Genomic DNA, 15,020 nt, shown 5'->3' on the forward strand with positions numbered 1-15,020 from the left:
ACAGGGTGTTCACCAAGGAACTCTGGGCTGATTTGGGGGGCTGCAGGGTGTTATGCAAAATTGGCATAAGAACAACCACAGTAGGTCAGAACAATGGTCCATCCAGCCGATCCTGTCTTCCGCCAGTGGCCGGTGACTGGTGCAAATGAACAGACCAGGCCATCATGGAGTGGTTAATGGTGCTTTGGAGGCACTTAGAGGGGAGACCTTGACCTGTATGCATGACACCTCATCCTCCTCCGGGGATCCTACATGGTAGTGATGGGAAAAGCCTCTTAGATCGCTCACTTTTCATCTGCGATAGATCCAATATCTGTCTCCGCAGCTCCAGGGGAGCAGAGGGAACAGCCTGGTGGGAGCTGTAGGCTCCAGGTGCTCCCTGCTCAGAATTTGAAGGGAGCGTGGCTGTGACCTGTTCTGTTGGGGAGGCAGCCCCGAGGTTCCTGGGGGCCCAGCAAGGGGGAATGTTAGCCTCCTCCCCTCCCGTCATAGAGAGCGTGGGTCTCGTCCCTGGCAAGGGGAGAAGGGTTACAGTGGAGGAGAAGCTGGATATGAGTCAATTGTGCCCTTGTTGCCAAGAAGGCTAGCGGCATTTTGGGCTGTATAAGTAGGGACATTACCAGCAGATGGAGGGACGTGATCATTCCCCTCTGTTCAGCATTGGTGAGGCCTCATGTGGAGTACTGTGTCCAGTTTTGGGCCCCACATTAGAAGAAAGATGTGGAAAAATTGGAAAGAGTCCAGTGGAGGGCAACAAAATGATTAGGGGGCTGGAGCACATGACTTATGAGGAGAGGCTGAGGGAACTGGGCTTGTTCAGTCTGCAGAAGAGAAGAGTGATGGGGGATTTGATAGCTGCTTTCAACTACCTGAAAGGGGGTTCCAAAGAGGATGGATCTAGACTGTTCTCAGTGGTACCTGATGACAGAACAAGGAGTAATGGTCTCAGGTTGCAGTGGGGGAGGTTTAGGTTGGATATTAGGAAAAAAATTTCACTAGGAGGGTGGTGAAGCACTGGAATGGGTTCCCTAGGGAGGTGGTGGGATCTCCTTCCTTAGAGGTTTTTAAGGCCCGGCCTGACAAAGTCCTGGCTGGGATGATTTAGTTGGGGGTTGGTCCTGCTTTGAGCAGGGGGTTGGACTAGATGACCTCCTGAGGTCCCTTCCAACCCTGAGATTCTGTGATTCTATGACTATTTCTAAAAGGACTTTTGGCAACTACAAGCTCACGTCTGCTATGTATCTGAACCTCAAGAATTGAATTCAAGTCTGTCTGTGTATTGATCTTTTCACCAACACTCTCTCTCTTTTCTTTTTTAATAAATTTTAGCTTAGTTAATAAGAATTGGCTATATCATGTTTTTTGGGTAAGATCTAAGTTATAATTGAACCTGGGTATGTGGCTGATCCTTTGGGATTGGAAGAACCTTTTCTTTTATACGATGAGAGAAGATTTTCAGGAATCGTCATCATATCTGACAGGTGTGTCCGAACGGAGGCCTGAGGCTGGGCACTTTAAGGGAATTGCGGTGTTTGAAATTCTAAGAAACCAGTGAGGTACTACAGAAGCTGTTCTGTTCTGGTTGGTAAATCTAAGTATTGGAATAACCACCAGCTTTTGGGGTTTGTCTGCCCATTTTGTTTGCAGTTCACCCTAATTGAGTGATCTCAGCTGGCTCCCACGGGGATCACTGTCACAGGGGACTCCTAACCTGAGGAACAAGGAAGGGAATGGCCAGGTGGTCTCCTGTGATCGAGTAGCCCCTGGGCTGGGCTGTCCCTGGGGTTAGCCAGCGTAGCACCTGGATAGCCGGGGCTGAGCCATGCTGAGCTACCTGTCTGAGAGTATCTGGACCGGCCTTGTTCTCTTCTGAACAGCAGGGACAGTCAGAGCTTCATGGGTGTCCATGTGGACAGAACTCCCGCCCTAAAAGCACAGGAGGCCCCTGCCAGCTGAGCTGAAAGAGAATCTCCCTTAGCTGCCAGCAATAAGGGGCATAAGACACACAGTTGACCAGTTCTGATACCCACGTTGCAGAGGGTAGAGAACACACCACGCACATCACACCCATTGGTTTACGCAAAGCAATCCGAGTCACTAAGGGAGGACTGTGTCCTGCACAAGCCAGGCCGGAGGCGGGAGGGAATCCAGTCAGATCCCCCTGTGAACAAAGCGGGGGGCTCTGTAAGCCGTGGGAGTCCAGTGAAAACCAGGAGACTGCGGAGGGGCGTTTTGTGCCTGTCTGACCTGGGTGACTCCCCTGAGGTGAGATGCATGAGGGAGGGGGCATCTGCTGCTGCTGGGGTCGGGGTGGGGGCCCAATCGAGGGTGCATTTCCTGCCCCACTCCACAGTCCCCAGGGTCCCCAGCAAGGCACAGAGGGGGCGGGGGGGGGAGCTGTCTATCCGTCCCAGGTCTCTCTGCAGCGCCCCTCACCGCAGCCTCAGCCCCTCCCCAGCTACTCCCGGCCTTGGGCTCCGGGCCAGCCCCGCTCGCAGCCCCCCTGCCCTGCGAACCGCAGCAACCCCCCACTGCGGGGTTCCCTACAAACCCCACCCCGCGAACACGGGTGGGGCCGCCTCCCCCGCGAGACCGTGACCCGCTCCCGGCTGTCCTGTCCCTTTAAGAGGCGGGGCAGGCCCGGTTGCCGCGGAGACCGTTGGATACATTGCAGGCGAGCACCGCGCGTGGGGTGGGGGAGGCTCCCAAAGCCACGTGGGGGTTCCCCTGGCCAGGGGTTTCGGGGTCACTCCAGGCGCTGCGCGCGGCCCTGGGGCCCGGTTGAGGGCTCTCCCCTGGGGTGGGGCTGGGGGAAGGGCCCGATCTGGGGCTTGCATGAGTAAGGGGGTCCCCTGGGGGTGTGCACAGAGGGCCGGGGGGTGATCCATCAGGGGGCTGGATAGTTGAGGGGAGGGCTCCATCTAGGGCTTGCATGGAGAGCTGGGGGGGTAGAGGCCTGGGTGGGGGATTCCCCCCCGGGGGTGTGCACAGCGGGCTGGGGGGCTGCTCCGTTGGGGAGTTGGATAGTTGGGGGGGAGGGCTCCATCTGGGGCTTGCATGGAGAGCTGGGGGGGGTAGAGGCCTGGGTGGGGGATTCCCCCCCGGGGGTGTGCACAGCGGGCTGGGGGGCTGCTCCGTTAGGGAGTTGGATAGTTGGGGGGGAGGGCTCCATCTGGGGCTTGCATGGAGAACTGGGGGGGTAGAGGCCTGGGTGGGGGATTCCCCCCCGGGGGTGTGCACAGCGGGCTGGGGGGCTGCTCCGTTGGGGATTTGGATAGTTGGGGGGGAGGGCTCCATCTGGGGCTTGCATGGAGAACTGGGGGGGTAGAGGCCTGGGTGGGGGTCCCCCCCCCGGGGATGTGCACAGAGGGGTAGGGGCGACTCCCCTGCTGCCAGGCCCAGGAGTCTCGCTGGTTCTCCCACACAGGGCCTCCGGCTGTGGAGGTTTTGATCTGACCCCTCTGCCTTTGAAAGTGTCGCCTGGTCTTTCGCCAAGGGATGGATGACGCCGACTCGCCAGCGCCGGTGCAGAGGGTCCAAGCAGCCAGCGAGGGGGCCACTGAATTCCTCTCGCTCATTGGTGGGTGCCGCTCGGGTTTCCGTTATCCGGTGGGGTGAGAGGTTCGCTGCTCAGCCACGGTCGCCCCCCGTGATGGAGGGGAGCCCGTGAACGACAGCCAACGTGACCCGTTTCCAGCCGCTCACCTGGCCCCCTGCAGAGCCGCGTCTGCTGCTGGATGGGTGCGGGAGGTAATCTCATTCATAGGACCAGCCGCGGTTGGTGAAAGAGACACGCTTTCGAGCACCACGGAGCTTGTCCTCAGGGCTGGGTATGTGTGCGTGTGGCTTTGCTGCAAGAGCCCTGAGCATCTGACAGCAGAACCTGTCCAGCGCTGATGCACCAGGGGTCTCAGGCCCTGGCCTGTTTACTGGCACCCGGGTCTGTCATTCTGGGATGATGCGGGAGTCTGGTGTATGCCATGTGCTTAGTGTGTGTGTGTGCGAGACTGTGTCGTTCTCTAGTGGCTGGGCCCAGGGACCAGGACAGCCTGTGATTTACAGCTAACACAACTATTCCATGGCACAAATGGTAGAGGCCTGTCTATGGCGCAGACCGTCCCAGGCTGCTCCAGAGTGTTACCGTCTAACAAGCTACACTATTACTGCGTTCCTTTAAAAGATCATTTGGTAGCAGTCCCCTTCTGGCCTCCCATCTGTAAGGGATCTTTACTGGGCTCCTGCCTTGACTCCTCGCAGTCCCCCGCTGTGCTCTGCGGAATAACAACAGTACTTTGCACTTATGTGGGAGGATCGCAGAGCCCTTCCCAGCAACAGCCCTGTGAGTGAGGGGTTAGGGAGGCAGGAGACTTAGATTCTGTTCCCAGCCACAGACTCACTGGGTGGTCTTGGGCAAATCACATCCCCCTGCTGTGCCTCTGTTTTCCCCATCTGTGAAATAGGAGTAATGAGACTGCTCTGTGGCACCGAGGGGTTGTGAGGAGAGTTGGTCACAAAATGTTTTTTCCCCCCCCATGGAAAATATCTGTCAATTTTTTGGTGAGAAATTGGAATCTGAACTGCTGCTGCAGTGTCTCGGGGGTGTTGTAGTTCGGATGCGGCCTGCTCCTATTCTCCTCTATTGTCTGGGCTCTCTGGTCAAACTACATCTCCCATGATGCACCATGGTCTCCCCTCTCAAGGAGGGGTGCATCAGGGAGAGTAGGAGCGTGGGTCTTCCAAACTACAACACCCAGGAGGCATCCCAGGAAAGGAATTATTTCAGTTTTCAGGAATTCAGTTTTTTGATAAAGAATCAAAAGGTGGAAAGCAGCAGGCACTTTTTGTGAAAAGTCAAAACACTGAATTTTCAGTTTCCATGAAAAAAATTTCAACTTGCCCTAGTTGTGAGGCTCGGCTATCTCGTTTGAGACTCTTGGGTGGAAGTTGCTGCGTAAACTCCGATTATTATTATTTTATTGCTATTTTGTTAGGGAAATACTGTCATCCCATTTTATGGCAGGGTAAGGTGAGGCAGAGAGGGGTCAGATAGCAGGACAGTTATAGAACAGATCCTGGGACTCCTCGCTCTCAGAGTCCTCTCCCTCACCTCAACATAACATTCCCCATCAAGAGTCAGGAATAGAACCCAGGAGTTGTGACTCCAGCCCCTCCTCCAGCTGCCACAGATGCTGGAGTTGATTGCATTGCTCAGCAGCATCCCACGGTATATTCTGCTGGTTTCACTTCTGCCGGAGATGCTGCTGTGGCTGATACCCCGTCTCTTGAGGTTGCTGTGGTTTCGATTTCAATGGCGCATTTGTTGTGGCTTTCGCTAGGTGCCAACTTCCCTCCGGTTGCCGCAAGGGATGCCCACTCGCACCTGCATGTTTCATAGATGTCCAAGATAGGGGAAGGCTGGGTTGGGACCATCCCCAGGGATCAGAGCAGGATTGTCCTTCGCAGAAATCTCAGTGTTAGCAAATGTTTGCTGCTAGCCTACCAGTCTCTTTGCTCTGCCCCATCCCAATCAATTTACAATCACCATGAAGATAATAAGGTGATAAGTAATAGCATGGATTTGTCAAGAGCAAATTGCATCGAACCAACCTAATGGCCCGTTTCCCTGTCAACAAAAGCCTTGTGGATGGGGGGGAAGTGGTAGACGTGGTATATCTCAACTTCAGTAAAGCTTTTGATACTGTCTCGCCTGACCTTCTCATAAACAAACTAGGGAAACGCTACCTAGACGGAGCTACTATAAGGTGGGTGCTTAACTGGTTGGAAAACTGTTCCCGGACCGTAGTTATCAGTGGTTCACAGTCAGGCTGGAAGGACAGAACGAGTGGGGTCCCGCAGGGATCAGTTCTCGGTCCGGTTCTGTTCAACATCTTCATCAATGGCACAGAGAGTACACTTGTATAGTTTGTGGATGATACCAAGCTGGGAGGGGTTGCGGGTGCTTTGGAGGAGAGGCTTAAAATTCAAAATGATCTTGAAAAACTGGAGAAATGGGCTGAAGTAAAGAGGGTGAAATTCAATCCGGACAAATGCAAAGTGCTCCACGTAGGAAGGAACAGGCAGTTGCACACACACAAAATGGGCAATGACTGCCTAAGAAGGAGTATTGTGGGAAGGGATCTGGGGATCCTAGTGGATCACAAGCTAAAGGAGTCAATGGTGTCAGACTGCTGCAAAGAAGCAAACATCATTCTGGGCTGTATTAGCAGGAGCATTGTAAGCAAGACACGAGAAGTAATTCTTCTGCTCTGCTCTGCGCTGATTTGGCCTCAACTGGAGTATGGTGGCCAGTTCTGGGAGCCACATTTCAGGAAATTAAAAGGTACAGCACCAAAAGTAAAATCCCTGCGGGCTGTGTGGGAACTTTTTAAAGACACCATCATAGAGGCTCAACTGAAATGTACACCCCAATTTAAAAAACATAGGAAGAGAACCAAAGAAGAGCCACCGCGGTTAAACAACAAAGTAAAAGAAGCAGTGAGAGGCAAAAAGGCCTCCTTTAAAAAGTGGAAGTTAATCCTAATGGGGAAAATAGAAAAGAGCATAAACTCTGGCAAATGAAGTGTAAAAATATAATTAGAAAGACCAAAAAAGAATTTGAAGACCAGCTAGCCAAGGACTCCAAAAGTAACAGCATATATATTTTTAAATACATCAGAAGCAGGAAGCCTGCTAAACAACCAGTGGGGCCACTGGACGATCGAGATGCTAAAGGAGCACTCAAAGCCAATAAGGCCGTTGCGGAGAAACTACATGAATTCTTTGTATCGATCTTCACGGCTGAGGATGTGAGGGAGATTCCCACACCTGAGCCATTCTTTTTGGGTGACAAATCTGAGGAACTGCCCCAGACTGAGATGTCATTAGAGGAGGTTTTGGAACAAATGGATAAACTAAACAGTAGTAAGTCTCCAGGACCTGATGGTATCTCCCAAGGGTTTTGAAGGAACTCAAATGTGAAATTTCAGGACTACTAATTGTCATCTGTAACCTATCATTTAAATCAGCTTCTGTACCAAATGACTGGAGGACAGCTAATGTGATGCCAATTTTTAAAAAGGGCTCCAGAGGTGACCCTGGCAACTACAGGCCAGTAAGCCTGATTTCAGTACCAGGCAAATTGGTTGAAACTATTGTAAAGAACAAAATTGTCAGACACATAGATGAACATAATTTGTTGGGAAATAGTCAACACAGCTTTTGTAACACTGACCCTGCCTTGTGGGTCTTTGAGGCTTTACTAATGGATGTTTGAGACTCTTGGTCAGGCAGCAGGAGGGAGGAGTAGGGTTGAGTTTTTATCTGGGAGGAGGCATCTGGCCGTACTGGGGGGGAATGGGTGGAGCTCCTGTAAGTCTGGCTGTGGCAGTGATTTGGTGACCTGGGCTGTGGTCGTGTCCTGTCTCCCAGGCGTGGAGGAGCTGAGCCCCTGTCTCTTTGCGGAGTCGCTGGTCATGGTCTCGGAGAGTGGCCAGCCGCTCGGGCACTTCTCTGTCTCGGTGCAGCCGGCCTGCTATGAGGAGCAGGGCAGGCAGGAAGAGGACTGCTACCTGGTCCATGCCACGAGCCAGGGCACCATCAACGAAGTGCCCTGCAGCTCCTCCATCACGGGTAGGCCAAGCTGGTCTGCAAGGAGGAGTGGGCTGGGGCAGAGAGACACCCGCTATGAGATGCCAGATGGGCCACAATTCCCCTCCTCCCTGCTGCCCCTGCCCCTCTTGCTCTAGTGAGGTCCCTCATCCCGCTCCTCTTGGCCCCTACGCTGCCCAGCCTTGGCCCATTGGCTCCGGCTAGAGGCAGAAGTGGCGCTGAGCGCCTGGTGGGGGGGTCTCCTGGGGATCGCTGTCAGCCTCAGAACCTCCATGCCTGACCCTCGCCAGCTGGCCCACGCCTCCTCCCAGCGGTGCGGCCTGGGGCCCTGCACCAGCACCCGTCAGATCACCAGGCTCCGGGCATCTCTCACGAGCGAGATGAGGCCTCTGGCGAGGGGACTGAGGGACCACACCCTTGCCCCCTCCAACACGGAGCAGGCAACCATTAGGACCCCCCAGGAAAGTCCCTGCATTAGCTGCCAAGAAGGAACTACAAGTGAAAACGGGCCAGACTGTGACGTGGAGATCCAGATACACAGTTCTGAGCATGAATGTGATTGGCTCCCTCCATCGTTGCCAATGGTGCCAAGAGGCAATGGTGCAAACAGGTCATGGGTGCTTCCATCGCCAGCTGGCGCACGTGGACAAATAGTTCCTCCCTAGTGGTCCTGTTATTCTAGCAGGGACATAGTTCTGCTGGGATCCGGCCTGGAGCGCCCGTGTGCAGGGGCTGGGCAGCGGCAGGCAGACGGGGCATCGGGACTCCATGCAATACTGGGGAAGCCCTAGGCTCCAGGTACATTTCCGGGGCACCTGCAATCTAGGCCGAAGGGACCAGGCCAGGCCAGCGGGTGGGAAACTCTGCCGAATGGTGCTGATCTGGGCCAAGCCTTTGGCTGAGTGTAGTTTTTGTTTCCTCTCCGTCAGCTTACATATCAAAGCGGCTGGAAACCCTGGAGCAGCATCAGCAGGAATACGTGAAGGTAACTGCCCGCTCCCCTACAGTCGCTGGCAGAGGGCAAGATAAACCTGATGTTATCCGGCTCCTCTGCAGCCGTTCCTTCCCCAAGGTAGATCTCCAGACAGTTCTCTGGCCCCTCTCTGGGTTAGAAGGAGCTGTCATGGGACTTACTTGTTCAGCTGGGATTAGAACCTGAATCCTGTCTACTCCTAGCCCCCGTGCTCCAACCACTACACGGCACAACCGCCTCGGCATCCTGCTGCTGCCGCCTGCTCGGTGTTTGTCTGTTTGTAGGCAGTGCTGCCGGCGGGTGTGTTTCTCTCTCCTTGTTCTTTACGGGGTAGCTGGCTCTGTTCCCCTCCAGATGTCACCAGCCCCTGCTGCCCGTGTCCAGTCTCAGGGCAGAATCGCAGTGTTCACTGTGGTTCCTACGCTGCAGATGATTGGCAGGAGAGGCTGCTGGGCCCCGCAAGCCTGTCCCCTGCTGTCCTGGGTCAGATCGCCGGTCCATCCTGTCCCCAGACACCCTGGATCTGGCCATCCCCCCGACTTCTCTGCCAGCACCCCTCCTCAAACCATTGGCCTTCATGGCCTGGCACCGTGGCCAATACCGGTGTCTTCAGAAGGTGGAACCTTCCATGATGCTCTGGGCCAGTCATACAGTGCTGCCCATGGAAGCATCCTTCCTGATCCCTGCGGCACTGAAGCATGAGGGTTGGTCCCCCTCTTGCTGGGTGTCTGAGTGGGAAACAAGTAGATGAGCTGCTCTGGCTCCAGACTTTACTGAGAGCAAATGGGATGAGACCCCAAGGGGCCGGATTGTCCCCAGAGGGGATATGCCCCCCAACACCCCTGGCCATAGCAGCCTATACTCTGCCAAGTCCTGCACCCCTGCCCTGCCCTGCGTGCCTCACTCTGCTATATTTTCTCCCTCTTGCAGTTCAGAGCCCACCCCCTGGACAGAAAGACCCATGTAGTGAAGCGTGGAGGCAGGCTGGTTGTCACGAAAATCATTGAGGAAGGAGAGGTGAGATGGCGGGGGGAACACGTCTGCAGGGATCTGAAAGCCTGGCTGACCCCTTGCTCCCGTCTGAAGAGTCCTGGGGCGTGGAGCTCCCTATGGGGCTTCCCCTCACCCCCATCCCACACACCCGTTTGTCCTGGAACGCTCTCAGCCCTGCTAAGCCTGCTCCACGGGCTGCGGCTGTCCCATGGCCAAACAGCAGGAGGCGCCATTGCCTGCACCAGTCCCTGGCTCCCATTGCTGGGCTGGCGGAGACGGGGGGCAGAGATGGGGGGCAGGTCTGGTTGCACTAACAGGGCAGCCTCGGGGGCTTGTGGGGGTGGGTGCTCTGAGTCAGCAGCCAGAGTCGGGTTCGTGGTCCCCAGCCTCGGAGTGGGGATGGCGAGTCTCACTGGGGGCACAGGTTTCTGGGGGGAGAGATGGGGGCAAACCTCAAAGCACAGGGCTCCCATCATCCTAGGCTCCCTGCCTGGGTCCCTTAGCAGGAGAGGGCCTCACCTCCCAGCAGCGGTCCAGCCTGTGTCATGTGCAGGGCCAGCCTGGGGTCTTGGCAGCTGAGCTGCCCCCTCCCAGGGGCATAGTTGTTGCCAGTGAATTTCTTTCTTCCTCTTGTTCCGGTGGCTGGGGGTGCAGGCTGATCGCAGAGCCGGCCTGGGATGCTGGGTCCTGGGGATCCCACGGGCCAGGCTGGGTCCCCGTCAGTCCCCTCCACACCCCCCATCTCTCTGCAGCATGAAGTCCAGACCCAGAGCGTCTCCTACAACTGCGCCTCCCTGCGCGGCCTCATCTCGGAAGCTGCCAACTTGCTGGTGCTACGGGTGCTGGCCAGGCGAAGGGCCGTGCCCCAGAACACCACCTTCCTGGCCTTCGACACCGAGGCCCGCATCTGCACCTCCACCTACGTGAGTGCTGCCACCCGGGCACAACCGCACCCAGAAGGGTCTGCCCCGGGGTGGGCAGGGCAGGGACTAGGGGATCCTGGACCCTGATGGTGGGATCTGGGTGGGGAAGGGGCTCCTAGACAGTGGGGTGCAGGGTGGGTGGGAGGGTTTAAGGCAGGGGTGAGCAAACTATGGCCAGGGGCCCACTTCCGGCCCTTCAGACATTTTAATCCAGCCCTCGAGCTCCCACTGGGGAGTGGGGTCCGGGGCTTGCCCTGCTCTGGCACTCCAGCTGGGGAGCAGTGTCGAGGCTTGTCCCACTCCACGCAGATCCCGCAGTGAGCAGCATGTCCCTACATCCAGCTCCTACGTGTAGGGGCAGCCAGGGGTCTCGGCACACTGCCCTGCCCTAAGCACACCCCTGCAGCTCCCATTGGCAGAGAACTGTGGCCAATGGGAGATGCAGGAGCAGCGCCTGCGGATGGGGCAGGGCGCAGAGCCGCCTGGCTGCCCCTCCGCGTAGGAGCTGGACGAGGGACATGCTGCTGCTGCCAGGAGCTGCTTGAGGTAAGCATTGCCCAGAGCCTGCACCCCTGACCCCCTGCACCAGCCCTGATCCCCCTCCTGCCCTCCGAACCCAGAACACTCTCCTGCATCCCCAACCCCTCATGCCCAGCCCCACCCCAGAGCTCGCACCCCCAGCTGGAGCCCTCACCCCCTTTCATACCCCAATCCCCAATATCATGAGCATTCATGACCCACCTTACAGTTGGTGGTGGATTCTCCTTCACCAACAATTTCTGAATCAAGAGGGGCCTGCACAGGAATAAAGATTTGGTTGCTTTTGGAGGGACACTTTCTATGCCCCCCGCAACCAGAGGAACTGGCTTCCTCCCCTCCCCCATGGCTGGAGGAGCTGGGCCTTGGAATCTACGAATCTGTGACCTCCCTCCATGCCCCCCGCTCCCCAAATATCTCCTGGCTTGTAGAGATGGGGGTGGGAGCAGGGGGGGCTCTGCCCAGCCTGAGGGTTAAAGGGGCTTGTCCTGCTCCCTGCTTTTCTCCCCCATCTCTTCCTCTACAGACCGCCATGGGTTTCCAGAAGCAGCTGGTGGACATGACGGAGGTGGAGGTGTTTGTGATTGAGAGGGCCGTGTGCCCGGACGAGGGCATCCCCATGACCTGGCAGTTCTACTTCCTCTCCGACGGGTAGGAGAACCCAGCGACCCGTCACCCGCCCAAGCCCTGCTCGGCTCTCGTGCTCCCGGGGCCCCTCCTGAGCGTTCGCTCTGCGGTGGCCCGGCCGCCTCTGCCCTCCCTGGGGCCTGGGAGCAGCCTGCCCATGTCCCTCAAACACTGGGCCCCATCCTGGCCCCATCGCTCCCAGGGGCTCATTGCGGGGAGCCTTGCTCCAGGGATTTCCAGAGGCTGAGCTTGCTTCCTGTCACATCTCTCCCAGAGCAACGGGGTCAGATTTAGTCTATGGGGGCAGGTGGGGGTTCTGGATCCTGTCCCTCAGCCCCTGAGCCAGTCACCCCCTTTGGTTCTAAAAGGACATTGGCTGTTAAACCTCCTTGGAGCCACGCTAGGGAAGTGCAGTTCCCTGGTCCTCTCGCCTCAGCATCCCACTGCCAGCTCCCCTGCAGCCTTTCCAGGCCTGTGCAGACGGCAGCGGGAATCAAATCTGGGGCCTTGTCACCCCGCAGCAGGAGGGGAGTCGCGGTTCGCTGTAGGGCTGTGTCTGCCCTGGGAGCCCGTCCACTAACCCTAACCCTAACCCTTCCCCCCCTTGGGTTGCTCTGATGGCCCGGGAAGGGTCATGCCAGGAGAGCACCCCTGCTATGCTGCTGAGCAGGAGGGCACCCCATGCCATGCAAGGCTCCCTGGCGCTTCCTCGCCGTCCGTCGACATGAAGAGGTGACAGCAGCACGGCCAGGGGCCAGCCGCATTCAGCCCCTTGGCCAGGGAGGAGACCCCACGGCAGAGAAACGTCTGGCCGCACAACTCCAGCTGCCCCCAGAGCGGTGGCGCCCACCCACATCCCTGTACATACAGGGGAATAACGAATCTACGGCACCCATCTCTGTGCCGGGCGCGGGGACTCCCAGGTGCCCCTGGCGGGTGGCCCCACAGCTGGGCATGGGGAGGCAGAAGGTAATAGTGTATGACCAGGTCCTTCACCTGCTCCTCTCCATCACCTAGACATTTGGCCCGTCGTGTCCAGGTTGGGTCCCCGGCCACTATGCTGCTCCAGCAGCTGCCCGTTCTCATCGATGTAGGTAAGGAGCCTGGAGGGGGTCTAGGGGTGGGGATAGCATCATGGGCTGGGGAAGGGGGTCCCATGGTACGAAGGGTACCTGGTCTGTGCCGGAGCTCTCTGAAACGAGAATCCTCCTGATCTGGTTCCGGGAGCGGCTAGTCCCTCCCCAGGCGGGGAATGTGCTGTCAGACTGGGCGTGAGGGATGTCACAGAGCGTGGGACACGTGTGTCCCCATGGTGTTGGGAATCGCAGACACTCACCCTCTTCTGCCATCGCTGACCCAGGCACCGATGGGACCGGCTTGTGGCAGCACTAAGGAAGCTGGCCAGTGTGCATCCCTGCTGCCCTCTGTGGCAAGAAATTGGAACCACCCTGCTGTGTGTCCGAGGCCCCATACTGCCAACAGCTAGTGGGGACTCCTTGAGCTCACATCTTGGAGCAGGAGGCTCTGGAGCCTAGACCCTCAAAGGTAGATAGGCTGCTTACTCCCGCTGATTTCAATGGGGCCTGGGCTTGCTCCCTGCTGCTACTGCGAGATGGTGCAGGGCGTGCGGAATAGCAGCGAAGCTGGGAGGGGGCCAGGGGATTGGGACAATGAGAGAGCTGGGTTAGCCCCTCCGGGTGCTGCTGGGCGTGAGACAGGCTGGGCTCCCTAAACCCCGTTTTCCGAATCCCGCGTCGTGAGACCTGCCCGCTCCCCCCAGATGAAGTGGCGCCCCGGCCCGTCTTCGAGAAGAAGCCCCTGGACTGGGAGGAAGACGTGCAGCTTTATTCCCAGTTCCTGGACAGGAAGGTGAGTTGGCAGAGCGCGGGGCTGTTCTGAGGTCGGACCAGCCGCCCCCAGGATGCAGCTCCTAGCACGAGGGGGGCGGCTGAGGGGATGTCACTGGTCCAGCCTGCAGTGGAGAGAGGGAAGCCTGGGAGAGGGAGGAGTAGGGGCCGTGGGGCACAGTGGGGGGAAGCAGGGGTCAGAGCAGAAGCAGGCGTCAATCCTGAAGCGTGGGAGAGGGAGGAGCAGGGGCCGTGGGGCACAGTGGGGGGAAGCAGGGGTCAGAGCAGAAGCAGGCTGGGTGAGGCCCCAGCACCGGGAGCTTTGGAGGGGCAGCCGGAGGTTGGATTGCGTGTGTATCCCGGCCCTACCCTCGGCTCACTCTGCGGGCGGCTGGCTGCCAGCTCTGGAGTTGGGTGCAGGACTCCAGGCCTTCCTGACCACTGGTCTGCCTGGAGCTTCTGGGTTCCCTCGAGCGGCGCGTTACCCCGAAGCCGCCCGCGTGGAGCTGATGGAGGTGGGGCCTCTTTCCCGCTGCAGGAGGAGCTGCAGGCCGGCCACACCTCCTATGCCCGGCGCCACCCGGAGCTGCGTGCCCTGCTGGCCGACTTCCTGCAGCTCCTGCTGCTGCACAAGCCCGACGACGTCCTCACCTTCGCCGCCGAGTTCTTCGCCCCCTTCGCCAGCCAGCGCCCGCCGGGCAGCACCTTCCACGCCTCCGGCAGGCCCAGCCCCTTCCGCGGCCGAGTTTGAAGGGCATTAAACCAGCGGCAGCAGCTTCCACGCACGGGGCTCTGGTCATTTAACAGGGGAGGAACAGGAGGCCGTGTGGGGCTGGGGGAGTCGCTCCCAATGGGGTGGGGGCATCCTCCAGCCACATTGCAGCCATGCTGCACCCCCTCCCCTGCTCCTCTGGCCGTGCCGCCCCCTTTGGCTCCTCCAGCCATGCCCCCGCCCGCTCCCCTGGCTGCACCACTCCACCCCTTGCACCTTGCTCCTCCGGCCGCGCCATGCCCCCCCGCCGGCTCCTCTGGCTGTGCCGCCCCCCTTGGCTCCTCTGGCTGTGCCCCCCCCACTCCCCTGGCTGCCTCCCCTTGGCTCCTCCGGCTGTGCCCCCCCCGCTCCCCTGGCCACCCCACCTTGGCACCTCTCGCCGGGTCGTGCCCCCCGTTGGCTCCTCCGGCCGTGCCCCCCCAGCTCCCCGAGCCGCACTGCCTTGCCCCCCCCTTGGCTCCTCCGGCCATGCCACACCCACTCCCGGCTCCTCCGGCCACACTACAGCCATGCTGCACCCCCCCTTCACTCCTCTGGCTGCGCCGCCCACTCTTGACTCCTCTGGTCACGCTGTGGCCATGCTGCGGCCCCCTCACTCCTCCGGCCGCGGCCCCCCCTCCCCGGTTCCTCCAGCCAGGCCGTGCCCACCCCACTCCTCAGGCTGCACCGCCTCCCCGTTGCGCCTCTGTCCTCCAGCCGCGCTGTGTCCCCCCAGCTCCTCTGGCCACACCACCCCCCGG

At 58.6% G+C, this 15,020-nt stretch overlaps 1 protein-coding gene across 4 annotated transcripts; it reads left to right on the forward strand.

Annotated features, from left to right (window-relative positions):
• Positions 1 to 2,639: 2,639 nt before the first annotated feature.
• On the forward strand, positions 2,640 to 14,289 carry CATIP (ciliogenesis associated TTC17 interacting protein). 4 transcript variants are annotated; one of them, XM_030579384.1, is made up of 10 exons: positions 2,640 to 2,674; positions 3,428 to 3,580; positions 7,429 to 7,629; positions 8,538 to 8,593; positions 9,512 to 9,598; positions 10,327 to 10,497; positions 11,561 to 11,685; positions 12,679 to 12,755; positions 13,442 to 13,530; positions 14,047 to 14,289. In XM_030579384.1, the coding sequence occupies exons 2-10, from the start codon at positions 3,499 to 3,501 to the stop codon at positions 14,257 to 14,259; spliced, it is 1,101 nt and encodes a 366-aa protein (XP_030435244.1). In that variant the 5' UTR covers positions 2,640 to 2,674; positions 3,428 to 3,498; the 3' UTR covers positions 14,260 to 14,289. The 4 variants fall into 4 exon arrangements, with proteins under 4 accessions (XP_030435244.1, XP_030435247.1, XP_030435243.1 ...); XM_030579387.1 differs by lacking the exon at positions 2,640 to 2,674 and adding an exon at positions 2,676 to 2,692; XM_030579383.1 differs by lacking the exon at positions 2,640 to 2,674 and adding an exon at positions 2,711 to 2,839.
• The last annotated feature ends 731 nt before the right edge of the window (positions 14,290 to 15,020 follow it).

The sequence above is a fragment of the Gopherus evgoodei genome, chromosome 11, assembly GCF_007399415.2.
Source record: "Gopherus evgoodei ecotype Sinaloan lineage chromosome 11, rGopEvg1_v1.p, whole genome shotgun sequence".
Classification (NCBI taxonomy): domain Eukaryota; kingdom Metazoa; phylum Chordata; order Testudines; family Testudinidae; genus Gopherus; species Gopherus evgoodei.

Excerpts from the sequence above, each read along its gene's own strand:
- CATIP (XM_030579384.1), top strand. The coding sequence starts at position 3,499 with ATGGATGACGCCGACTCGCCAGCGCCGGTGCAGAGGGTCCAAGCAGCC. Across the intron at positions 3,581-7,428 it reads TGAATTCCTCTCGCTCATTG|GCGTGGAGGAGCTGAGCCCC; the intron begins GTGGGTGCCGCT and ends CCTGTCTCCCAG. Across the intron at positions 11,686-12,678 it reads TTCTACTTCCTCTCCGACGG|ACATTTGGCCCGTCGTGTCC; the intron begins GTAGGAGAACCC and ends TCCATCACCTAG.